General features: G+C 51.2%; 10 protein-coding genes across 10 annotated transcripts; 5 read left to right on the top strand and 5 right to left on the bottom strand.

Moving 5' to 3' along the window:
• Window positions 1-4: 4 nt before the first annotated feature.
• rok1 (RNA-dependent ATPase ROK1) lies at window positions 5-2,155 on the bottom strand (the record flags this gene model as incomplete). Its single annotated transcript, XM_058510051.1, has 1 exon — window positions 5-2,155. The coding sequence occupies one exon, from the start codon at window positions 2,153-2,155 to the stop codon at window positions 5-7; it is 2,151 nt and encodes a 716-aa protein (XP_058375587.1).
• Window positions 2,156-2,733: 578 nt separating this feature from the next.
• On the bottom strand, window positions 2,734-3,550 carry N7446_001301 (F1F0 ATP synthase subunit g; the record flags this gene model as incomplete). Its single annotated transcript, XM_058510050.1, has 3 exons — window positions 2,734-2,965; window positions 3,017-3,101; window positions 3,307-3,550. The coding sequence occupies 3 exons, from the start codon at window positions 3,548-3,550 to the stop codon at window positions 2,734-2,736; spliced, it is 561 nt and encodes a 186-aa protein (XP_058375586.1).
• A 1,465-nt stretch (window positions 3,551-5,015) lies between these two features.
• Window positions 5,016-6,225, top strand: N7446_001300 (NAD(P)-dependent alcohol dehydrogenase; the record flags this gene model as incomplete). The annotated part of the gene is made up of 2 exons (XM_058510049.1): window positions 5,016-5,182; window positions 5,232-6,225. 2 exons carry the CDS (start codon window positions 5,016-5,018, stop codon window positions 6,223-6,225), a joined length of 1,161 nt encoding a protein of 386 aa, XP_058375585.1.
• Window positions 6,226-6,838: 613 nt separating this feature from the next.
• On the top strand, window positions 6,839-9,867 carry agdC (putative alpha-glucosidase; the record flags this gene model as incomplete). Its single annotated transcript, XM_058510048.1, has 7 exons — window positions 6,839-7,046; window positions 7,097-7,707; window positions 7,771-8,014; window positions 8,070-8,147; window positions 8,197-8,715; window positions 8,765-8,873; window positions 8,931-9,867. The coding sequence occupies 7 exons, from the start codon at window positions 6,839-6,841 to the stop codon at window positions 9,865-9,867; spliced, it is 2,706 nt and encodes a 901-aa protein (XP_058375584.1).
• A 1,385-nt stretch (window positions 9,868-11,252) lies between these two features.
• N7446_001298 (glycoside hydrolase family 16 protein) lies at window positions 11,253-12,586 on the top strand (the record flags this gene model as incomplete). The annotated part of the gene is made up of 2 exons (XM_058510047.1): window positions 11,253-11,621; window positions 11,672-12,586. The coding sequence occupies 2 exons, from the start codon at window positions 11,253-11,255 to the stop codon at window positions 12,584-12,586; spliced, it is 1,284 nt and encodes a 427-aa protein (XP_058375583.1).
• Window positions 12,587-13,754: 1,168 nt separating this feature from the next.
• N7446_001297 (uncharacterized protein) lies at window positions 13,755-15,161 on the bottom strand (the record flags this gene model as incomplete). The annotated part of the gene is made up of 1 exon (XM_058510046.1): window positions 13,755-15,161. The coding sequence occupies one exon, from the start codon at window positions 15,159-15,161 to the stop codon at window positions 13,755-13,757; it is 1,407 nt and encodes a 468-aa protein (XP_058375582.1).
• A 183-nt stretch (window positions 15,162-15,344) lies between these two features.
• On the top strand, window positions 15,345-16,889 carry N7446_001296 (threonine--tRNA ligase MST1; the record flags this gene model as incomplete). Its single annotated transcript, XM_058510045.1, has 1 exon — window positions 15,345-16,889. One exon carries the CDS (start codon window positions 15,345-15,347, stop codon window positions 16,887-16,889), a length of 1,545 nt encoding a protein of 514 aa, XP_058375581.1.
• Window positions 16,890-17,453: 564 nt separating this feature from the next.
• On the top strand, window positions 17,454-19,526 carry N7446_001295 (2-isopropylmalate synthase; the record flags this gene model as incomplete). The annotated part of the gene is made up of 4 exons (XM_058510044.1): window positions 17,454-17,461; window positions 17,510-17,654; window positions 17,705-19,285; window positions 19,359-19,526. 4 exons carry the CDS (start codon window positions 17,454-17,456, stop codon window positions 19,524-19,526), a joined length of 1,902 nt encoding a protein of 633 aa, XP_058375580.1.
• A 122-nt stretch (window positions 19,527-19,648) lies between these two features.
• N7446_001294 (sulfatase family protein) lies at window positions 19,649-21,737 on the bottom strand. The gene is made up of 5 exons (XM_058510043.1): window positions 21,553-21,737; window positions 20,650-21,499; window positions 20,380-20,597; window positions 20,158-20,319; window positions 19,649-20,082 (listed from the first exon to the last, which is right to left on the bottom strand). The coding sequence occupies exons 1-5, from the start codon at window positions 21,679-21,681 to the stop codon at window positions 19,714-19,716; spliced, it is 1,728 nt and encodes a 575-aa protein (XP_058375579.1). The 5' UTR covers window positions 21,682-21,737; the 3' UTR covers window positions 19,649-19,713.
• Window positions 21,738-22,557: 820 nt separating this feature from the next.
• N7446_001293 (GMC family oxidoreductase) lies at window positions 22,558-24,416 on the bottom strand (the record flags this gene model as incomplete). Its single annotated transcript, XM_058510042.1, has 2 exons — window positions 22,558-24,159; window positions 24,210-24,416. 2 exons carry the CDS (start codon window positions 24,414-24,416, stop codon window positions 22,558-22,560), a joined length of 1,809 nt encoding a protein of 602 aa, XP_058375578.1.
• Window positions 24,417-24,695: the final 279 nt, after the last annotated feature.

Below are 24,695 nucleotides of genomic sequence, written 5' to 3'. Positions count from 1 at the left end.
AAGCCTAATCATCCAACCCGGCCCAACTACCAGCATCACTCACATTGCCACCATCACCAGCAGCAGCCTTCCGCTGCCGACTAGCAGCAATAGCACCCTTCTTGCGATTCTCCATGCGCCGCTCAAATCCACTCTTCGTACTAATCCTCATGCCACGCGCACTCTTTCCACCCTCCTTCTCCTTATCCGACAATCGGGGAGCCTGGCGCGCCTTGACGCCATGCTTCTTGAGGTCCTTCTTGCTGTTCTTGCTCAGGTTGGGCAGGGCGTCGAGGAGCCATTTCTGGATGGATTTGTCGCCCTCGCCGCCACGGAGCTTTTCGCTTACATCGATTATGTTCGCAATGCTCTTCACGTAGGGGATGTCTTCTTTTGTGTAGTATGTCACGGCGATGCCGCCCTCGCGTCCTGCTCGTCCTGTTCGTCCAACGCGGTGGACGTAGACCGCTGCTGAGTTCGGGATGTCGTAGTTTACTACGCCGTTTATGCCGCGGAAGTCGACGCCGCGCGCGAGTAGATCTGTTGTCACTAGGATCCAGATCTCGCCTTTGCGGAAGTCGCGCATGATTTCGGATCGTTGGCCGTCGGATAGGTCGGAGTGGAGGACTGCGATTCTTGATGATCCTCCTGCTTCGGCGGGGATGTCATATTTGAGTTCGGAGTGCAGGGCGATGGCACGGGGGATGGTCTGGGTGAAAATGAGGAAGGGGGGTCGGAGGCGGATGTCTGATGCTGAGGCAGCTGTGGGGCGAAGGAGTTGGCGGAGTCCGAGCAGTTTACCCTGCTCTGTTGCCGCGTATATGAGTTTGTGTTCAATGTTGGGGATGGCAGAGTCCTTCAACCCCACGACCAAACGGAGTAGCGCATGCGATTCGCTTGGCTTAAGTCCGAGGTCTTCTTGACGCTCTTTGATTGTCGACTTGGTGAGATCTTCAATGTTGGATCCCATCGTAGCTGACCAAAGTCCGACTCGCATTTCCGGGTGCGTGCATGATTTCCAGATATCCAATGTCTGTTCCCGGAACAAGGGGTCCAAGAGAACATCCGCTTCGTCCATAACGAGGCTACGCACTAGAGGTAGGGTTGCCATAGTCTTTGTCCGATTCGCCGAGAGGGCATTAACCAGCATCAAGGGCGTGGTAACAAGGATATCACTTTTGGTCAGTGGGATATTGGCTCGGTCTTTTGTTGGCTTGTTGTCGGCATCTTCTTCGTCGGATCCAGATGACGCATCACTCTCTTCGAGGACATCCGCATTGCCTTCGTCGCTGACGCGCATTCCCTTTCTCATCAGCGTGATCTTCACGCCGGTTCCAGCGACCAGCTTCCGGCCCTCGTTGACGATCTGGCTTGCAAGTTCCTTGGTAGGTGCCACAACCACTGACAGAATTCCGTGCTCTTCGGGGCTTGAGTGGTGGTGTCGCACAATTTTGTTGATCACAGGAATCAAAAATGACAGTGTCTTACCACTGCCAGTAGGAGCCACAATCAGAAGATCCGGCTCAGAAGCCTCCCCAAGAAGCAAAGGAAGAGTACCAAGTTGAACCTCTGTAGGCACGGTAAACCCTTGATCCGCAACGTTCTCTGCGAGACGCGAGGAGATCTTATATTTGGACCGAAGCTCCTTGAAAGAAAGCAAAGGCTCGGGGAAAATGCGTCTGGCGCGCTTCTGCTCTTTCTTACTAAGAGCCGGAGCTTCTTCCTTTTTGGACTTCTTTTTCTTCTTGGATTCCTTGGTGGATGCCGGCTGGGGCTGGATCTCATCCAAGTCGCGCAAGTCAGTTACCTTGATTTTGTGTGAGTTCAAGATCGTGCGACGCTGCACGTCGTCCATGGAGTCGTCATCAGATGCGACATCTTCCGACGCCTTTTCAGCGTCGCTTTCGGTCACAGCAGCTGTTTCCGTCACGCTGGTTGCAGGGCGCTTGTTTGAATTGAAAAAGTCCAGCTCGGACACTTCATCTTCATCCTGCTGAGCAGCAGTGTTCCTCTTTCTTTTTTTGCCGCTCTTGGCAGCCTCGAGCTTGTCGGCGTCGGCGGTGCGGAAAAGCTGTGGGTTGGCAGCTTTCCCGGTTGACGGCAGAGGAGAAGAATCTGCTTTTGAAGCAGCATGCTTCAATTTTGTTGACCGAGTCAACAACTTGAATGCATCCATATTTTCCGTGGTGAGTTGAAAGTGTCGACTTTGATATTTCACGAAGAAAAAAAGTGGTCCGCCGCTTTCATCCCGGGCCAATCAGATGTCATCCACGACGAGCATAGTATTGGATATGAAACCACAACATCATGAGAACAGCCTGAGGCGTGAGAATCCAAAAGTGATAGAGGAATAAGAGCAGGGCCATGGACTGCATCACATCGAGCTCCCACATGCCGCTTAACCCGAGCCAGGTGCTTGGAAGCAAAGATGTCTGTAAAAAGTACTGTGTAAAGAGGCTAATAAGAGACCAAGATACTCAGGAAAAGACAGAATTGGAAAGAAAGGACTTGGAAAGAAGCAGTCTCCGCAAGTGAAAACGGCAATGGCGAGTGAACTTACTAGACATACTCAGCTACATAAACCTACGTAGCTACAAAGACTCGCGCTTCTCGACACAAAAAGTTCACAGAAGAACCTCATTTATACAACTCGTCACAAATGGCAATTGTTTCTATCTCAGACAACAGTTTATATTCCATCGTCTATCATACAAAGTAACAAAGGGAAATAAGGAAAGTACGATTCTCGACCCCTTAGTGCGCGTGCGCAACCTCACCCCGGTAACCAACAATGTTCATGCGACCGATAATCTCACCAACGGTGAAGAAGCCAATAACCTCAGCGGCGGTGACACCAGCAAAGGCAAGCTCCTTGGGGCTGGCGTTGCGGACACGGGCGAGGATGCTCGAGGGTGAGGGGAGGTTCTTGAGGGCGGCGGGGTTGTTGATGAAGGGCTGGAAGTAGGACTGGAAGGTGGCCAAGTTGCTAGACATTTGTTAGTCGAGTTGGGAGTGATTGCGATCATGGCCGACTTACGGAGGAGCCATGTTCTGGCCACGGAAAACCAGCTTGCCGAGCTCAAGGCCGACCTTGGAATAGTAGAGAGTCGGGGGGATCATGGCTGGATAGAGGTTAGCTGTGCACTAATGTGATTGTAGGTTGTAGATTGTAGTTGATTCCCGGAATTGTATGTGAACAAGGAGGTCAAGTGGGTGGCACGACTCCAGCCGCGTCAATCGGAGGAGGGCAATATTCTCATCCAGTGACAACCCGAAACCGGACACTCCATTGTAGACACCAAAATCGGGAAGACGGGTCTCCCTTACCATCGACGAAAGAGACGACCTTGCCGGCGGGACCACCGATCTTGCGCAGGGCACCAGCGGCGTTGGAGAGGGCAGGGCCAGCGGAAGCAGAGACCTTGGAGAGACCCTCTGAGGCCTTGGAGGCCGCTGAGGAAGCAGTCTCACCAGCCTTGGAGGCAGCCTCCGAGGTGGATGAGGCATGTCTGACGGCGGTTCTCCGGGTCAGGAACTGCGATTGCCGCAGGACGGCACGGGTGACGGGCATTTTGAAGGGAGAAAAGGAGTGGACGAAAGTAATCAAGCGAAAGTCACAATCGCTAATGAAGCAGTATGGTCCAATGGTCCTAAGTCTCGCGCAACGGCAGAACCAGAATCTGCGGATTTGTCGCTCGGGAACTTCAGGGAATTCAGTCACGTGAGCCCCATCAGCCGTAAACAATCTTTATAAGGTGCATAAGTTGGGTTAATAGTTGATTGATATTTAGCTGATAATTTGGTATTATTGGACCAATTGGGCTAGGAATCTTAGCTTTAGTATGTTTGATGGTCGCTACGAATGAGTGCAGTATGTGTACTCTATACCAAGCACTGTACATCGTACCTGCAGGCCACTAGAACCTTGGAACTCTAGCAGCCCAACCATAATATTCTTGATTTATGCATCTCTTATGATCGTGAGTAACATCTGTATTTCGTTTGTATTTAGTTATGGGAGTTGACTATTCAGTCACTCTAGGGTGGCGCACGAACTATATATATCCACCACCACCCATTTCAGGGTGTATTGATCACTTTGATTTTCAATCACTTCTTGTTTTCTAGTAAAAAGTGCAAACTGAAATCTCAAGTCATAGACCCTTTTGATATTGAATTTACCCTATTAGGCTTTGCAATGCAGACCAATACTGTAAGGCTGCCGGGTGTAGCAACCGACGGGGTGGCACTACGGTGGCAATCTGATAAACTCCGACGCATTCGTTAATAGTCATTGCATTTTGACAAGGTTGGAGACATCTAGGTCTGTACTCCATATGTTGCACATATTACCGGTCAGATGATAGTTTGTGTTGCAAAGTCACGATGGAACATCATGCTACCTAGGTAAGAGAGTAGCATATCAAGCATCTATAGTGACAGGACAGACACCCTATAGATATTGCAACTAAGCAATAAAGTTAATACAAAGGAATAAAATATAAGACTAAAAGCCGAATAATAGAAGCCTGAGGCATCAGTTTGCACCATTTGCTCCGGAAAAAGGGCCAAACGCCTCACATCTTTTCTCCACAAAACTCCATCAACCAGGACGCTGCAATTCCGCCGGAGAATTGCCGCTCTCGGGTGATAGTGAGATTGACTATCGGCATATCTACAGGGTTACAAGATGAAGCATTCTATCCTACCTATACAATGTGGAATATGCAATGTTAATTCGGGCTGGGAAGGTCGAAACCGAAGCCATTGACCAGACCAACAATTAACCGATAGCCGATCAACATTCGGCCCGGGGAGACACAAAGTTAGCGGGCTTCGATTGCCAGATTGGGCGAAACTGAGCATTTGACCCCCGCGCGGTTAAATCGCAGGCCCCTCCACTCCACTTTTTACTCCATGGCCGTGGGGTTGGACAGGTTGCATACATCATGGAGCGCCCGGCTCTCTGCTATTAAAGAGCCTGCTCCCGCCCTGGATTCCAGAGACTAACTTTCTCTTCTTTCACATCTCTCACCATGTCTTCCGCAACCACAGTCACCAAAACCAACATCGGTGTTTACACCAACCCCAAGCATGACCTCTGGATCGCCGACACCCACCCCACCGTCGAGGATGTCAATGCGGGCAAAGGTCTGAAGGCTGGCGAGGTCACAGTCGAGGTGCGCAGCACCGGTATCTGCGGGTAAGTAAAGCAGAATGCGACGAGCCAGAGACGAAGCTAATCAACATAGATCCGATGTCCACTTCTGGCATGCGGGTTGCATCGGTCCCATGATTGTCACCGGCGATCACGTTCTCGGCCACGAGTCGGCTGGCCAGGTTCTCGCTGTCGCTCCCGATGTCACCCACCTCAAGCCCGGCGACCGCGTCGCTATCGAGCCCAACGTTATCTGTAACGCCTGCGAGCCCTGTCTGACCGGTCGCTACAACGGTTGCGAGAACGTCGCTTTCCTGTCCACCCCTCCCGTCGATGGTCTGCTCCGCCGCTATGTCAACCACCCTGCCGTTTGGTGCCACAAGATTGGTGACATGAGTTATGAGGACGGTGCCCTTCTGGAGCCCCTCAGTGTGACCCTGGCGGCTATCGAGCGCAGCGGTCTGCGTCTCGGTGACCCTCTGTTGATCACTGGTGCCGGTCCCATTGGTTTGATCTCTCTGCTTAGCGCAAAGGCTGCTGGTGCCTGCCCCATTGTCATCACCGATATTGACGAGGGTCGTCTGGCTTTCGCCAAGTCCCTGGTTCCCAACGTGCGTACATACAAGGTAGAGATGGGCAAGTCGGCCGAGCAGTGTGCCGACGGCATCATCAACGCCCTGAACGACGGCAAGGGCTCCGGCCCCGATGCTCTGCGCCCCAAGCTCGCCCTGGAGTGCACTGGTGTCGAAAGCAGTGTCAACTCCGCCATCTGGAGTGTCAAGTTCGGCGGCAAGGTGTTTGTCATTGGTGTCGGCAAGAACGAGATGACCATTCCCTTCATGCGTCTCAGCACTCAGGAGATCGACTTGCAGTACCAGTACCGGTACAGCAACACCTGGCCCCGGGCTATTCGCCTGGTCCAGAACGGAGTGATTGACCTGAACAAGCTCGTCACTCACCGTTTCTCGATTGAGGATGCCCTCAAGGCCTTTGAGACGGCTGCCAACCCCAAGACTGGTGCCATCAAAGTGCAGATTATGAGCTCAGAGGAGGATGTCAAGGCAGCTACTGCTGGCCAGAAGGTTTAAGGAGTTGAAAAGGCGATGTGAGATCAGCGGGTTTCTGATTGGGATGGTTGACGATTTTCCTTTTAATATCCATGTCTAGAGATGCCCATAGGGCAATAGAAAGGCCAATGGCCATTCCTGTTCACTTAATTCTCCAAAGGTGTAAGTTAGAACGTAGAGTTGGACATGTACGGAGTAGTAGTTGCACTGGGGACCTTTGTGCCAAGGAGGGGAACCTCAACGTCATCCTCATTCTGCCACACTCTCTCTCTCCCGGACTCAAGTCGGCCTCAGTCCGAATGCAACAAGATCTTCTCCCAATGGAGTAAGATTGGACCCTTGCACTAGACCCTGCACTAGACCCTGCACAGATGTATTCCCGGCATTAACCCTGCCGACCTCAGCCAAGAACTGCGTCCGATAATTGCCCGTTGCTCCGCATCACCTTACATTCAAGCAATAGACAATGCACTTTCTTTCGCTTCGCATTGGCTATTCCGTTCGTAACACTCACATCTCTCCACGACCCCCACATTTCCCCTCAATTGCCGTGTATCTCCAGGTTTAAAAGGATGCACTGGGCCACTTTCCAATTTGCCCAACTCTTCCTGTCGTGCTTTGTCCAACTTCTACTATGAAAGGGTGGTTCTTCCTGGCTCCCCTCGTGGGCGCTGCTGTGCTAGGTTCAAGGTCACAGCTTGATGATTGTCCGGGTTACAAGGCTTCCAATGTGAAACAGCTGGGTCAGACCTTGACAGCCGACTTGAAGTTGGCCGGGGATCCCTGTAATACTTATGGTACTGATCTGCCGAATCTCAAGCTTCTGGTTGAGGCCCAGACGGGTATGTTTATACTTCCCTGTACAGTAGTCCTATACTTATGCGCTTACTAGAGGACCGGCTCCATGTTATGATTTATGATGCCGATGAGCAGGTCTACCAGGTTCCTGAATCTGTCGTTCCCCGTCCTACCGGGCAGAAAGGCGTTCACCAGAAAAAGTCTGCTCTCCGCTTCGACTACAAGGAGAATCCTTTCTCGTTTAGAGTCCTTCGCGGAAAAGAAGTCCTCTTTGACACTACTGGTACGGATATTGTCTTTCAATCTCAGTACTTGAATCTGCGCACTTGGCTCCCGAATGATCCCAACCTCTACGGTCTCGGTGAACATACTGATTCTCTGCGGCTGCCTACGACGAATTACACTCGTACCTTGTGGAATCGTGATGCGTATGGCATTCCATCGGGGACGAACCTCTACGGTGACCATCCGATCTATATTGATCACCGTGGGGAGAAGGGTACTCATGGTGTTTTCTTCTTGAATTCTAACGGCATGGATATCAAGATTGACAAGAGTGATGATGGCAGGCAGTATCTGGAGTATAACACTCTAGGTGGTGTTCTTGACTTCTATTTCATGGCTGGTCCGACTCCCAAGGATGTTAGTGTGCAGTATTCCGAGGTTGTTGGACTCCCTGTTATGCAGAGTTACTGGACCTTTGGTGTGGGTTTGCCTATTTATCTTTAACTTTCCACATTTACACTGGATTTATTTAACATTTTACAGTTCCACAACTGTCGCTATGGCTACCAGGATGTCTTCGACGTCGCCGAGGCTGTATACAACTATAGTCGAGCTGGTATCCCGCTTGAGACTATGTGGACTGATATCGACTACATGAGTGGCCGGAAAGTGTTCACTCTCGACTCCGAACGGTTCCCCATTCACAAGATGCGGGAATTGGTTTCGTACCTGCATAAGCATGACCAGAAGTATATCGTCATGGTTGATCCGGCGGTTAGCCACTCTGGTATGACTACAATCAATGATCACATCCACCATACGATGTCTAACAAACCGTTTAGATAACGGTGCTTTCAACCGAGGCTCGGACCAAGGCATCTTCCTCTACCGTGACAGCGACCAAAATGAACTCTACGAAGGTACATCACACAACAAGGCCCTAATAACCCGCCAACTAACAAGAAACAGGAGCCGTCTGGCCCGGCGCAACCGTCTACCCGGACTGGTTCAACCCTGACACCCAAAGCTACTGGAATGACGAATTCAACCGCTTCTTCAGCGCAGACGATGGCGTCGACATCGACGGTCTCTGGATCGACATGAACGAAGCCGCCAATTTCTGCCCATACCCCTGCGAAAACCCAGCCCAGTATGCCGAGGATAATGACCTGCCACCCGCGCCACCACCTGTTCGCTCGCCGCCTCGCCATATTCCCGGCTTCCCCCGTGATTTCCAGCCTCAGACTCAGACCTCGAAGCGGGTTAAAAGGGATGTGGCTGTGGAGCGGAGTCCTCGTGGTCATCAAGGGAATCCTGGTGCCGGGAAGAAGGGTATGAAGATTGGTCTTGAGGATCGTGATCTTATTAACCCGCCTTATGCGATTGCGAATGAGGCCGGTGGTATCAGTAATAAGACTATTGATACTGATATTGTTCATGCTGGTGAGGGATATGTTGAGTATGATACTCACAATCTCTATGGAACTAGTATGTTCATCTTATCCAGTACATGTGTATGGCTGTCTAACAAAACCAGTGATGAGCTCGGCATCCCGTGAAGCAATGCTCAAGCGTCGTCCTAATGTCCGCCCTCTCGTCATTACCCGCAGTACCTTTGCCGGAGCAGGAGCCCACGTCGGTCACTGGTAAGATCATCCACCTCACCACCTCTCACTCTATATCTAACACCCATCTCCTTCCAGGCTCGGTGACAACCTAAGCGAATGGAACAAATACCGCATCTCAATTAGCCAAATGCTCGCCTTCGCCTCAATCTTCCAAATCCCAATGGTAGGCAGCGACGTCTGCGGCTTCGGCAGCAATACAACGGAAGAACTCTGCGCGCGCTGGGCAATGCTAGGCGCCTTCAGCCCCTTCTACCGCAACCACAACGAAATCACGTCCATCCCACAGGAATTCTACCGCTGGGAGAGTGTTACGGAAGCCGCGAAGAAGGTTATCGATATTCGGTACCGCTTGCTTGATTACTTGTATACTTCTTTCCATAAGCAGACCCTGACGGGTGTACCCTTCCTCCAGCCGCTTTTCTATGTTTATCCCGCTGATTCCAATGTTGTGGGCAATGAGTTGCAGTTCTTTTATGGGGAGGCTATTCTTGTTTCGCCTGTTTCTGAGGAGGGGGCGACTTCTGTGCAGGCGTATTTCCCTGATGATTTTTTCTATGATTGGTTTACTGGGGAGAAGGTTGTTGGGGCTGGTGCTACACAGACATTGTCTGGTGTTTCCATTACTGATATCCCTCTTCATATCCGTGGTGGGAGTATTCTTCCCCTTAGGGTTGAGAGTGCGATGACGACTACTGAGCTGCGCAAGCGTGGCTTTGAGATTCTTATTGCGCCTGGTGTTGATGGCTCTGCTGAGGGTGAGTTGTATCTTGATGATGGCGAGTCGATTGAGGTTGAGAGTGCGGCGGAGATTCGGTTTGTGTATCGCGATGGGAAGTTGAAGATCAGTGGTCGCTTTGGGTATCATCCTGAGGTGGCTATTGAGGCTGTTACTGTGCTTGGACGTGATGGAGAGTCTCAGTCTAAGCGGGGTGTTGAGTATGATGTTGCCAGACGGAGTGTCACTAAGAAGGTTGAGATTAAGTTGACTGGTCCGGCGGAGGTGGAAGTCTAAGTAGGAGGTTATTTCCAAGGTTTAGTTCCTGGATATGGAGTATTTCATCGTATGTCCATAGGAGCATTCAATTTAACAAGTTATAAGGTTAACGTTACTCCGTATTATGTACACATTCACCTTTCATATATTAAAAACAGGACCATGCGTTGATAATTGGCCCAAGGGTTGTTCCTGCATTTCCCCATACTATAGCCAAGACTCGAAACGCGGGATCACACTGACGTGTAATTTATCTATACTGTTTCAAGAGAACCTAAGCGCCTTGAACAATATTTAATAGGCCCCTTGCATCCATATTCGGGTTGCGAGACAGTTTGAACACTCTGCCCAGCTGCCCAGCCACTCTAATAATACCATCCCATTTACTGTATTTAGCGTGGGCGCTATACTAGAAGGTCTCACTCAGCCCGCCTTATGATCTGGAGAATGGGTAGCATCGGCGCTAGGCAAGTCCGACTCCGCTCCGAGCCACGTTCTCAGCACAGGCCCCGAGTTCCTGAGTCATCTGATCCGACTTTACGATTCTTTCTTTTATATGTGGGCAATTATAAGCGAGAGACTAGTGCTCTCATCGTATTAGGACAAAAATAGATGTGTCTGGTGAGATCCAGGGTACTGTAATATTCATGGGAATCTCCTTGAATAGGGATTCTATAATGTGTGTACACAATGGCCCCATGTTTCACATCTATCAAGTTGAGTTAAAGGGTTAATGTAATTTGTGGAACGAGATTTCCAGGGACAAAGGAAGGTAAGAGGTTAACCTTGGTGCCTGCCCTGGTGTCTTGGCTCGCTTACAGTACCGACCTGTTTCGCTCGGCTCATCGGCCATACATGTATTGTAATCTCGTGTGGATTTATGTATTTTATCTTGATCTGTCATTGCTTGAGATCGGCCGGATCGGCCGATCTTGACCATTATGTCAGTATTGCGTGGCTATTAAATAGGCAAAGTAGAAAAAATACACACAATGTACAGTATAGGTTGCATTGTAGCATGCAAGTTGCCTGAAAGAAGCCCTTGTAAAAGAGACTGCATCTTGCAATGTCTTGGGTACAAGCTTTGATCCACCCCCAGCAGCTCATGGGGCCCCTATGGGTCTACTGGGGCCGTGATGTCTCACCCCGGCCTTGCCACCTGTGATAGGCCTCGGGTCCCTGAAGCCAATCCCGCCTCCTCCTTTTTTTAGTTAACTTTTAGCGTCTGATACATACAATAGTACATCTTACAGTAGCTGGAGTAGATAAGTAGCGTAGCCCACAGCAACCGAGCTCTTTCCTCGCACGTCCCAGGGATCCATTCGTTTACCCACTTTTCTCTCTGGACTTTTAATCCCCTTCTCTCCCACTTTCGTTTTCTCTTCATCGCAACTTATCTCACAATGCCTTCCATCATGAAGCTCGTTGCTGCGGCTCTCGCCGTTGCCCCCCTCGCTGCCGCGCAGACCTACTCCAACTGCAACCCTACCAAGAAGACTTGCCCAGCTAACCCCGGTAGCACTGAGTCTGACCTGAAGTTCGACTTCACCCAGTCCAGTGGCTTGGACAAATGGACCACCACTGCTGGCCAGGTCAACACTGGCAGCAATGGTGCCGAGTTCACTGTCAACAAGAAGGGCGATGCCCCCACCATCCAGACCGACTTCTACTTCTTCTACGGTGAGATCACCGTAGAGATGAAGTCTGCTCCTGGCCAGGGTATTGTCAGCTCCATTGTTCTGCAGTCCGATGACCTCGATGAGGTTGACTGGGTATGTGACTTTCCAAATAACAATGAGACCACTGCTAACAATATCAACAGGAGGGCATTGGTGGCAACAACGGCGCAATTCAGACCAACTACTTTGGAAAGGGTGACACCACTACTTACGACCGTGACACTTGGCCCGCAGTTGCCACTCCTCAGGATACTTTCCACAAGTACACCGTCAACTGGTCCAAGGAGGCACTCGTCTGGTCCGTCGACGGCAACGTCGTCCGCACTCTCAAGTATGCCGATGCTCAGGGCGGCTCTCGCTTCCCTCAGACACCCATGAACCTTCGCATCGGTATCTGGGCCGGTGGTGACTCCGGCAACGGCCAGGGAACCATCGACTGGGCCGGTGGTCTTACCGACTACTCTGCCGCTCCCTTCAGCATGTACATCAAGAGCGTCGAGATCAAGAACGCCAACCCTGCCGAGTCCTACACCTGGTCTGACATGTCTGGTTCTTCCGACTCTATCAAATTCACCGGCTCCAACGCTGTCAGCGCCCGCAGCACTACCACTACTGCTGCCCCTACCTCTGTCACTGAGGCATCTCCCGCCCAGACTTCCTCCGCCGAGGATTCCACCACCGAGGCTTCCACCACCGAGGCCTCCTCCACCCCCACCACCATGGTGACTTCTACCCAGAGTTCCTCTGCCTCCTCCGGTGTTGGGTCCTCCACTGCCGCCAGCACTGGTGCTTCTAGCTCCGGCGCCTCTTCCTCCGGTGTTTCTGGGAGCTCCAGCTCCGCCGGTGCCACTGAGACTGGCTCCGGTGCCGGCTCCGGCTCTTCCAGCTCCGGCTCTGGCAGCTCTGGCACCAGCACTCAGACCGGCTCCGGCTCCAGCACCAGTGCCTCGGCCTCTGCCAGCTCCAGCCCCGCCTTCAACGCGGCTTCCAACGTCGCTGCCAGCTACATGGGCCCCGTGTCCATCTTGGCTCTGGTGGCCACCTTCTTCCAGCTGTAAATGTCCTTCTGAGCGCTTGATTTTTGTCGTGCATGTTTTAATGGAAACTCGCCTCAAAATGAGGAATACACCTGGGCTGGATCCGGATATGGTAATGGTTTGATGGATGGTTTTCTATGATGTACTATTTTTGTTCTGTGTCCTTGTACCCGAAGCGTTCTCTCTCTCCAGTGCTTTTCCTTTGTGCTGGTGAGATTCTGACGTTTGTTTGGGCGGACATTTCTGTATCTATCGCATACCACTATCATCAACATGCAATAATTTATGTCTTTGATTACGATCGTTTCTCCTATTCTCCCACTGTAGATACTACATTGCATTGTATCACAGCTTGGTTCTAGACTTACACACCGCTCCTTGCCCATGTTTGCAGCAGAGCTCTTGTGGTGTATGTGCATATGTATACCTTGATTGCCTCCACATTCCACATTCCAACCTAAATCAGACCTACACATCTACATCTACATCTACATACAGCTACACCTACATGGAACCCAAACCCGCATAGATCAATCATATGTAAATGCAAACCCTACACGAATATCTCACCGTAAAATCAACCCATTCCACCGGCCGAACCGGACTTCAATACCGATTCTCCAAATCCAGTTCAGAGCCTGCAAACCCTGGAACGGCTGCCTTGGCCAGGTCTGGATTGGCTGTGGATCCTTCTTGCTGTAAACGTTTGGTCAGGTGTATTGGGATTGGCTGGGATACAACCTATTGTATGGATGAACCGTGGTTGGCAAGGTCTGGGTTTGCCCTTGTTTGATTTTTTGGCGTGACTACATCGGAACGTCACGGGTGTATTGTCCTTTTTCCCGTAGTTTGTACTCCATAGAAAGTTGTAGAAAGTAAAGTGGGAAAATGGATCTGGTTGTTTTGTAATTGTAATCTTGCATGTATTTCATGAGTCGTTATCTTGTGTCTCGTTATTTCCAGGGTTCGCTGATTTGATTCTCCAATGAGATGAAACTCTCAATTTCCATGCGTATGCTCAATCCAAGTCGCAAATTCAAATCCAAATCCAAGTCCAAACGCACTGTTACCAGTTACAGTTCTGTACTGTAACACTACATGTAACTCCAAATACTTTCACAATCCTTCGGACAGGATAGTCCTCAAATTTCCCATGCTGAATCATCCCCAAACCCGGTGGGTCTAGGGTCTACCAGGTGGACCCGAATCCAGCACGCCGCACATCCCTCAATTGACGTGCCAACCTCAACACCGAATCAGCAACAGGACGATGGTGCGTCGCCGCAACACGAAGCAGCGCCAGGGTCGCAGTGGGGCGTGGCGTGGGCATGGAGGTGGATTGATCTGCAGGGACCTGAGCCTGAGCCTGAGCTGACGACGACGATGCAGCTCCTGACGATCGCGCCCGGAAGAAATAAGACCCGATCGTGCCGAGATCGAGCGAGTCCAGCACGGAATGGAGACGGTCTCCGGTGTCGATGTTGCTGTGCTGGTTGAGTCTGGTGGGGTTTCTTCGTTCTTCGCGCGTTACTATCCCGTCTACAGCTTCGAGGTGGTCGTCTAGGGTTGTGAAGCGCGTGTTGAGGGAGTCTGCTTTGCTGCGGATTTGGCTGCGCAATCTGTCGAGGTATTCTTCGCGTCGGCGGTTTTGGATTGCTTGTCGTGTGTCGCTTGCTACTGAGTTGCCGGTGGCGGGTTCGGCTGGTCGTGTTGCTAGCAGGCTGTCTATTGCTGAGCGCAGATCTGCGCGCAGGGAATCGAATTCCCAGACTGCTGCTTGTACGGCTTGGTTGCTGCCTTGGAATTCGAGATCTAGGGCGTTTTTAGCGTCTGGGAATGTTGCTTTGAGCTGCGCTTCTAGGTCCGAGAGCATGCTTTCGCTTTGTTTCAGGATTCCTGATAGCGGTGTTAGGGTTTCTAGGGTCGTGTCGAAGATCGACTCTAGTTGTCGCTGTGAGGTTGTGAGGCTTTCTTCGGGGGATATTGGTGGTGATTGGAAGGGAGTTCGCGGTGGGTATGTCGGTGTTAAGGTGATACAGCTGCTAGGATAGAGGACTTTGATGCTCGGTAGCTGGCAGAGGTCGTTGGCTTGGTAGACTAGCTCTGGGAGTACTAGCAGGTGGAGGATCAAGGCGATCAAGACTGCGTTGATAGCACCTCGGAGGAGGGTGCTGTCTATAAGCCTGAGGACCTTGTTCTTTGCAAGAGTGTCGTCGGTGGTTGCTGGAGTAGACGAGCCAGCGTCTTCTCCAGCTTTGGCGCTATCTCGGTCTTCACTTTGGCGCTGACTCGGCTCTGAAACTTTGCGCCGTTTTTTCGTGTTTGGCGTGCCAGGCTGGTTCGGAGATCGTCTGTATTCTATCCATGACTTTTCTGGGTTTGGCGTCTCGCATATGGAGGGCATGATAAGCTCCGGGCCGGATATCCATGATGATGAAGATGTCAGCGACTCGGATGACTGGTCGACCTTCGCTTTGGTATTCTTTCGAGGGCTTTGACTCGGTGTGACTAGGGGTTTCTGGTTCGTTTCTCTCTCCTTGATAGAGGATGCGATCACCCAAGATTCGCCCAAGGGGATAGATTGTTCCGTAGACATGGCGTAAACATTTCAGCTAGACATGACGGATGCAAGGCGTAGCGAAGGGTTAGGCAAGTCCAACTTCCGTGTTGCACTGACTTTCGAAGGTATTCAACTGGGCGTCTGTGACCGTTCTGCAAAGCGGTGGGGAACAACAAGATCGGCAGGAAATGCGGCCGAGAATCTTCAGCGCAACCAACAATGCGCCCACTGCCTCGTTTACGACCATTGCTAGTCCACAGAGCTCTGCCATGGCATCTCCCTCGGTTGCGATTGTTATCAACAACAGCACATCGCGATTGCTCGTGTTCTGACCCAAAACAACCCGATGCTCCGATACCTCTCACCGACCATCGAGCTCTGGGAACCGCCCAAGAGCTCTTCACCTCCTCCGTCTACAGCCCCGGATCCCCTCTCTTCCTACCGAATGGTACTCACGTCGTCAACAAACTCATCTCCTTTCTCCGTACTCAATACCTGCAATACGGCTTCCGTGAAGTCCTGACACCAACCATCTACAAACGATCGCTCTGGGAGATATCAGGTCACTGGCAGAATTACAAAGATGACATGTACGAGGTTACTGGCCGCGGAGCCAGCGGCGAGGCAGAGGGCGAAGTCGGCGAGGACGAGTCATACGGATTGAAGCCGATGAACTGTCCCGGTCACTGCCTGCTCTTCAAATCGCAGAACCACTCTTATCGCGATATGCCGGTGCGCTATGCGGATTTCAGTCCGCTACACCGTAACGAAGTGTCAGGGTCTTTGACTGGTCTCACACGAGTGCGCCGCTTCCACCAAGACGACGGTCACATCTTCTGTCGGCCGCACCAAATCAAGTCGGAGATTGCGTCGGCGCTGGGATTCGTGGATATGGCCATGAAGACTTTCGGGCTCGGTCCGTACCGGTTGGTGCTGTCTACTAGGCCAGAGACGGATTTTATTGGGACCTTGGAGATGTGGGATAATGCCGAAAAACAGTTGCGGGAGGCACTGGATAGCACTGGGCGCGAATGGGCGCTGAATGAGGGAGATGGTGCTTTCTACGGTCCTAAGATCGATATTCAACTCCAGGATCAAGCTGGGAAGTTCCACCAACTCTCTACTATTCAATTGGATATGAACTTGCCCCAGCGGTTTGAGCTTGAGTATCAAGTCGCAGAGGGTGAACCGGACTACAACCCGGCTACGCCAGGAGTCGCAACTCCGGTGATGATTCACCGCGCCATCTTTGGCTCATTGGAGCGGTTCTTGGCACTATTGATCGAAGAGCATGGTGGACATTGGCCATTCTGGCTCTCTCCGCGCCAGGCTATCATCTTGACAGTCAACCAAGATGAAGCCGTGGTGCAGCAGGCCAAGGAAGCGGCAGCCAGGTTCTCTGGATTCCGCGCATTGTTGAACGACGGCAGTGCCGAGTCGCCGCGTCCGTTGTCGTCTGTTGATTCTACATTCCTGGTTGATGTTGATACCAGCGCGCAGACGCTAGGAAAGAAGATCCAACGCGCCAAGCAGATGAAGTATAACCTCATCTTCATCCTTGGATCACGCGATCTTGCCGATGGTGGTATATCTGTTGATGTCACTGGACAGATGCAAAGCAAGACCGACAAGGATGCCCAGCAGCTACAAGCCCTGATCAAAAGCAAACTGGGTGACAATGCCCTGCAAAACCCTCGAGCCGTTAAGCTCAAGGTGGATGAAGTTCATCCGCTATTGGTGGACCTCGAGAAGAACTTCGTATAACATGTCTTGTTAGCATTTGAGCGTCCTTGCACCATATGTACCATAAACCATTTCAAATTCGACTGTATAATTAACTGTGTTCCACTGCATTTCAAGTTCTGATTGACGCACAACGCCGAGTTGTCCATATCAATGCGCGGTTATTCTCGGAGTAGATGCCTCAGGCTGAGAACGCCTCCGAGTTCGGGGCGCTGTGGGAGTACGAGAAGAGCACAATCATGCCTGCAAGGGTTGCAAAGTGAATGTAACTGAATGTCTAAAGCCCTACAAGCACAACAACGGTCTCGGCAACCCATCTCCAGCTCATTTCCCGATCTTCGCGCCCTTCGAACGACTTGCATATCACGTGACTCCGCTGTCGGCGCCGAAAACTCGTCATGATCGACTTTGAGTCACAGCATATCTCCCATTCTTCATTGGCCTCTCTTTTCTTTTCTATAAAGACTTCCTGTCTGTCCTGATCTTGGAAGACCCAAGACTATTCTCCTGAGATCCGAGTCTGCCTGGCCGACTACACCTCTATATCTCTTATCAATTTCCCCCGCGGTACCCCGCCACGCCGCCATGCCGATGTATGTCATGCCTGAAGGCTGATGTTATGCAATGCTGACCACCTTTAGGCTCAAGGATCCCTCAAAAAAGTACAAGGCGTTCAAGCCTCTGAACCTGCCTAACCGTCAATGGCCCAACAAGATTATTGATAAGCCTCCCCGCTGGATGGCCACCGATCTGCGCGATGGCAACCAGTCTCTGCCCGACCCAATGGTATGATATGGAATTTTCTATAGAAAATGCCGTGCTGACTGGCTGTATAGGATGTCGACGCAAAATACCGTTTCTTTAAGATGCTCGTAGAAATCGGTTACAAGGAAATTGAAGTGTCTTTCCCCTCCGCATCCCAAATCGATTTCGACTTCACACGCCGTCTTGTTGAAGAGCCCGGTCTCACCCCCGACGATGTCTGCCTGCAGGTCCTGTCTCCCTGCCGTGAGGATCTCATCCGTCGCACAGTCGACTCCCTGAAGGGTGCCAAGAAGGCCATCCTGCACATCTACCTCGCCACCAGCCCTTGTTTCCGTCGCATTGTTTTCAACATGGATCGCCAAAAGAGTCTGGAAATGGCTGTCCGCTGCACCAAGTACGCCCGCTCTATCACCAAGGATGACCCCTCCCAGGCTGGTACCGAGTGGCAATTCGAGTTCTCCCCCGAGACCTTCTCCGATACCGAACCCGAATTCGCTGTTGAGGTTTGCCAGGCTGTCAAGGAAGCCTGGGAGCCCACTGCCGAGAAGCCTATTATCTTTAACCTTCCCGCTACCGTCGAGATGGCTACCCCCAACGTCTTTGCCGATCAGGTCGAGTACTTCTGCACAAACATGACTGAACGTGAGAAATTTGTTGTTTCAGTCCACCCCCACAACGACCGTGGCTGCGCTGTTGCCGCCGCTGAACTGGCACAGATGGCTGGTGCTGATCGTGTTGAGGGTACTCTGTTCGGTAACGGTGAGCGTACCGGCAACGTCGACCTGGTCACTCTGGCCCTGAACCTGTACACACAAGGTGTCTCACCCAAGGTCGACTTCTCAGATATTAACTCAATCATTAAGGTGGTAGAGGAGAGCAACAAGATTCCCGTGAACGAGCGTTGGCCTTATGGAGGTATCTTGACTCCTGTGGCCTTCTCCGGAAGTCACCAAGACGCTATCAAGAAGGGCTTCAAGCTCCGCGAAGAGGGCCAAGGCAAGGACGAGGAAACCGAATGGGTCATCCCATACCTTCCCCTGGACCCGCAGGATATCGGCCGCACCTACGAGGCCGTCATTCGCGTCAACTCCCAGAGCGGCAAGGGTGGCGCCGCCTGGATCATTCTGCGCAGTCTGGAGCTGGATCTCCCCCGCGCACTCCAGGTCGAGTTCAGCAAGATCGTGCAGGAAAAGACCGAGGCTGTCAGCCGGGAGCTGAAGCCCAGCGAGATCGTCAACTTGTTCGAGGAGGCTTACCACCTCAAGTCCAACCCTCGCTTCAACTTGGTCGACTACAGCATTACCACCGACCGCTCGCAGTCCCCTGCTCCTCCTGAGCCTGGCAAGGCCCTCAACACTAAGAACCTCAAGCGTCGCTTCACTGGTGTTATTGAGATCGATAACGTCCAGCACGCCATCACCGGTGTCGGCGCTGGTGCTATCTCCTCCCTGGCTACCGCTCTGTCTTCTCTGGGCATCGACCTGGACGTCCGCGACTATAAGGAGCACTCCATCGGTCTTGGCCGTGATGTCAAGGCTGTTACATACATCCACTGCACAGCAGCCGGTAGCAACGAGCAAGTGTGGGGTGTTGGTATCCACCAGGATGTGGTCCAAGCCTCTCTGATTGCGCTGCTCAGCGCCGCCAGCTCGGTAAGCTTCATACATGCGTTTGATTATTTGGAGACTGGGTCACTAACATGAGTCTAGTTCCTCGCTTCCCAAGCTGGCTCTCCTGCTCCTTTCCCGTCCCATCCGCTCCAACACCCTTACCAATGAAGACCTGCAGGCTCTTGAGCAGCTGACTGGTACCCCTAACGCAGCTGGTTCCAACGGCAGTCTCAGTGCCAAGGTTGACATTGAGCAGCTGACGAAAAAGGCTGAAAGCCAGTAAATTGTAGAAAAGAACAAAAGTGATGTCGTTTTCGGGCCTTAAATAGCAATAATGCATATTCCGGACCGTGTCTGGTATTAAGTCTTTCATATATTTGCTGTCCATGTAGCTTCAAACCAAATGCCAATGTGCGAGTTAAAAGTCATATAGTCATATCCGCTAAAGACCACACCATCAACAAACAGAGCTACCACCCCCAAAATATATCATCCCACCCCCAACTCCTCTTCCCAGCATTAGTAGCCCCATAAACATGATACTTCTGCGGCCCCTCGGCAGAAATAATATACCCCTTCTCACAAGACGAGAACGAAACCTTAGGCTGGTTCTCGTAGAACGTGTCAAAGCCGGAATCCAGTGCATCTGCGAGGCTGTTTACCTTGCCAGCTGGGTGCAGCTGGCGCCAGGGGTAGCGGCAGGAGTCGCCTTCGCAGGACTTTAGGACTAGCATTAGGGCGTCGAGACGGTTGAGAATTTGGGGGAGTTGTCGGTTGGCGATGCGGTAGTTTTGTTTTGCTGGGTGTGTTCCTAGATTTTTGGTTTGGTGGGGGTCACCCTGGTTTTGTTAGATTTATAATTGTTATGATGGAGATGGATGTTGGATATGAAGGATGGATGGATGGGTACTCACCTTTAGGTCGAAGAATTCTTTCTCGTTGGAGCACCATACAGAGTAGTATAGACTATAGTCATCGGAGTGCAGTCTAATAGCTTTGTAGGTGTTGTTCTCGTAGCTGTTGTGAGGTTGCTGGACTTTGTCACTGGCAAATCCATAGATTCCTTCTGGGACAGCCTGAATTTACTGTTAGCGGATTGTAAAGACCTTCTCTAATTCTCTAAGCACTTGACTTACCAATCCCCAGTACTCGATGGCAACATGCTCAGTCCTGTTATCCGCCGTGCTGGCCGCAACGGTAGTAGGAATCTTCTTCCCATCCAAATCCTCTCTCGTCGCCCCAGCCAAAGACAAGAATGTCGGCGCAAGGTCCGTATGACTAGTAATGGCATCCAGTGTCTGATTCTTGCCAATACCAGGTCCTCGCACAATCAGAGGGACATTGATATCAGTTTCTATACACCGAGTTAGTCCAATCAAAATCCAAGAACACAAAGACTAACTCACCATAACCACAGTTCTTGCCCGGCTGCATCCGATGCTGGCCAAGATGATACCCATTATCCGTCGAGTAGAAAATATAAGTATTATCCAATTCCCCCAACTTATCCAATTTCTCTACCAAATTCCCAATCATATCATCAACAGCCTGTAACGCGCGCAGCCGGCACCGCTGGAACTCATCAATGTAATCGATAACCGTCTGGTTCAACTCGGGCACATTATTCACCCAGCTAACCGCATCTTCAATAAGCGTATTGAAGCTCTCATCCCGCGGGGCCTTGAGATCCTTGAATACATCCGCATGCCTCGGCGCAAACTCCGGCTCACCGAACCAATTCGCATTCCGCGTGGAATCATGCGATCCATTCGAGTGCGGCGCGTTCGGTGCAACGGTTAACATCCACGGTCTATCCTGCTTGACTGCTTCGTCGATGAAACCTTCCGCTTTGGAGGCGATCACGTCGGTCGAGTAGTTGCCGTCGTATTTGACTGGTTCGTTGCCGTTGCGTGTCATGCGTGCGTACCAGTATCGGTATGTGTACGGGTCTAGCAGGAAGTCTGAGCCGTTGAAGCCTCGTGCGTAGGGTTTGTTGTAGTTGTCTTCTGTGTGTGCGTTCCAGAGCTTGCCCACGTAGTATGTGTTGTAGCCGGCTTCTTGCATCCAGAGTGGGAGATAGTTGTCGTTCCAGCCGGCTGATACTACTTTTGGGTAGCCACCGTAGGGAAGTCCCACGTCTGTGACGTTGGTGTTGTGTGGCATGCGGCCTGTCCAGAGGTTTGCGCGGGATGGGCAGCATAGGGCGATTGAGCAGAAGTGTTTGGAGTAGCTTGTTCCTTGTTCGACAAGGGTTGACTATATGTGGATTAGAATTTGCATAGATAGATTTGAGTTAATATGGTAACTACCTGTAACTTGGGCATGTGCTCCAGCCCACCGACATACTTGCCCTGGTCATCGGTCAGGACAAAAAGGATGTTGGGTTGCTTGGCGACAGCGATAGTCGCTAGTAGCAGAGCTCCCAGTAGTAATTGCATTGTGAGAAGCTTCTTTTTGCACTGGAGCTTCTATGACCCAGACTTGGGGCAGCTACAGCTATATAGGCCGATTTAGCCTGCGTCATCGTGGATCAAGACACGGGGTTGAGCTCTTGTATCATTTCTCCACAGAATTGCACAGTGACAATCACCTGCAGCTATCTGCAATCATATGAGAGAAAGTGAGTTGGGCCGATCATCGTACGTCGTGTATGTATAAGATCGGCAGTCGGCAAAGGATAGAGGAAGGAAGATGGAGACTGTGGGCTTAATAGACGGGATATGCGGGAGGGGTCGGTCGATCAAGTCAATAGAGAGCTTAGGGCTTAGCTAAATCATGCAATACTACAGTAGTCTGATTGCGAGCTTTATACGTGAATGATGCGACTGTGGATGAGGTAAGGGTGGGTCTCTATCACGTCTTCGGCACTATTTACCTATCTAACTCTATGACTGGACTCGAATAGTTTATATAAGCTATGTTGAACATTGAAATGCCAAGCTCATCTCTATCTTATCGACCTTGGAACTGACAAGCTTAAAGTCACTTCGTTTATACAAGCAAGTCACATGACCTTGTCTATACTTCAGATCAGAGCTTCGATATAATAATAAGTCATCGTCTAGCTTCGACCGGAGATCAAGAGTCACTCCAAAATTAACCAAATGATACGGAATGGGGCAGACATAGCGTCCAAGAGGAGAAGGATCAGTCGGTAATGATGACCGCTAGACCAAATGTCCGCCTCATATGGTATGACATATATAGGAACATTTCAAATTGTATCTCATCTCCAGTACTCTGACTTTACTCGACCATAGGGTGGCTGAGCAGATTTCAAATTGGTCATGCCTATCTATAAGTTTAAACTCTCTTTAGCTTCTAGCTCTGATCAAGTCGGCCGCCTTCTCCGCAACTGCATACACAGCAGCCTGAATATTCCCACTCGGTTCAAGAGGGAAGATACTTGCGTCAACAACTCGCAAGTTCTTCGTGCCGTAGACCTTCAGCTCGGAATCAACCACACCTCCACTCTCCTTTGGTAACATGGCGCACGAACCCGCCGGATGGAAGCAAGTAAACAAGCGTTCCTTAACGATCTCCTTTGCGTAGTCCAGATTGCTCAGGTTCTTTGCTTGTTCCGGCATCCGTTTTCCTGGCTTGAGGAGAGTAGAGAAGGGTGCAGTCTCCACGATACGGTCCAGGAACTGCAGTTGTCTTGCCATAATCTCGAGGTCGAGAGGGTGCGAGAGGAAGTTGGGATCGTAGGTCGGCTTATCTTCACTCTTTCCAGAGGAGATATGGACTGATCCCCGAGAGAAGGGGTGGCTGTTCAAGACCAAGATGGAGATGTAGTTTCCTGGGAGGGTTTTAGCCAAGACATCGGAGAGAGTTGTCTTGTCGGCGTTCATCTGGAGCTGGACGGGCATGTAGAGGTAGTGTGAGGAAGTGTCATCATTCTGGAGAAGGATCTCGCGGAGGTGGTTATATTGCACTCGCAGGTTGGCTGGGAGATTGTCGTTGTCAAGGTGCGTGGAGAGGAGGTTGTCAATTTGCTCTTTGGGGACAGCACCCTTTCCATCCACGAAGGGAAGATAGGCCATGCTGAGTGGCATGCCTGACAAGGGGCCACCGTGCGTCTCTTCATATAGCTTGATCAGTGCCTGGACGACATCTGGATTACGCATGATATCACCCGAGACGTGGTTATCCACAACCTCGAAATTGATAGTAGAGAGAGCGTGGTCTTGTAGATTCTCGCCTACTGCTGGGTTGTCAATAATAACTGGGATATTGTGGCTCTTGAGAAGGTCTGCACTTCCTATGCCAGAGAGTTCAAGCAACTGAGGAGTGTTCAAGCTGCCTCCACAGAGAATCACTTCTTTCTTGGCGGCGATTTGGTATGAATTGTCCTGAGACTTTACCTGAACGCCTCTTGCAATGACCTCTCCATCTTCTTGGGCAAAAAGGACATGCTCAACAGCTGTCTCTGTGAGCAGTCGCAGATTTGGCCGCGCCGCAACCTCGGGGGTATAGTAAGCCGCCGCATATCCTCTTTTGCCCGTCTTCGCATCAAGGGTTAGCGGGCTGGTAAAAGCACCCAGCTTTTGGCCTTGGATGGGATCGGCATCTGTCTGCCAGCCTAATTGCGCAAATGTCTCGTCCCATGCCTTGTTGAATTCCCCGTACACATCCGGCAGAGACACAGGGACAGGCCCATCAGATCCTTGGTTCTCAGTCTTCACGTAGCGATTGGTACCAAGGAGCTCTGCTGTGGCCTCGCTGGGTGGAGTGTAGGTGTGGAATTTGCGAAGGTAGGGCGCCATATCCTCCGCGCCCCAGCCTGCATTCCCCAGTGCCTTCCAGCTCTCAAAGTTCGATGCAGTGGGATACACGGCCACTGAAAAATTCATGGCAGAGGAGCCGCCGACGACACGACCGCGAGGCTGGCCAATTTGACGGTTGTTTACATGGACCTATCTATTATTGAGTTCTGTACATGGAAGAGATGCGACGGGAGCAATACCTGCGGAACGCTCATATAATCCCAGTCAAAGTCCGGATTGCCATACATTGTACCCAAAAAGCCAGGAGTGTCAATACGGGGATCTCCCATACGATTGGCGCCTGCTTCAATAAGGAGGACATTGACAGAGGCATCTTGGCTCAGTCGGTTGGCCAGGACAAGACCGCCAATGCCTGCGCCGACAATAATATAATCATAATCATCCATTTTGAAGCTTAGAAAGATGGATCGATAATTGTAAACACTCTCTGAAAAGCTCTGAAAAGCCCAAGGCGAAAGGGATGAACTTCTGGACTCCGGAATCAGTCCGGCTCCTGAAAAAAAAAGCCCTAACCTGCCACGAATAGCCCTTGGCAAGTCTGGTCTCCTGCCTAGAGCTGACTAGACCTGACTAGAGTTGGCGGGGACTGTCACCACCTTAATCAAGGCATTGTCTCGCACTTGGCAACAGCTAGTGTTTTAGCCCCCAATCTTGCCAATCACAAC

Source organism: Penicillium canescens (genome assembly GCF_028828765.1).
Source record: "Penicillium canescens strain IBT 15451 chromosome Unknown utg000002l_segment0_segment0, whole genome shotgun sequence".
NCBI lineage: Eukaryota > Fungi > Ascomycota > Eurotiomycetes > Eurotiales > Aspergillaceae > Penicillium > Penicillium canescens.
The sequence above is the reverse complement of the archived record's forward strand: the minus strand, read 5'-3'. Positions and strand labels throughout refer to the sequence as shown.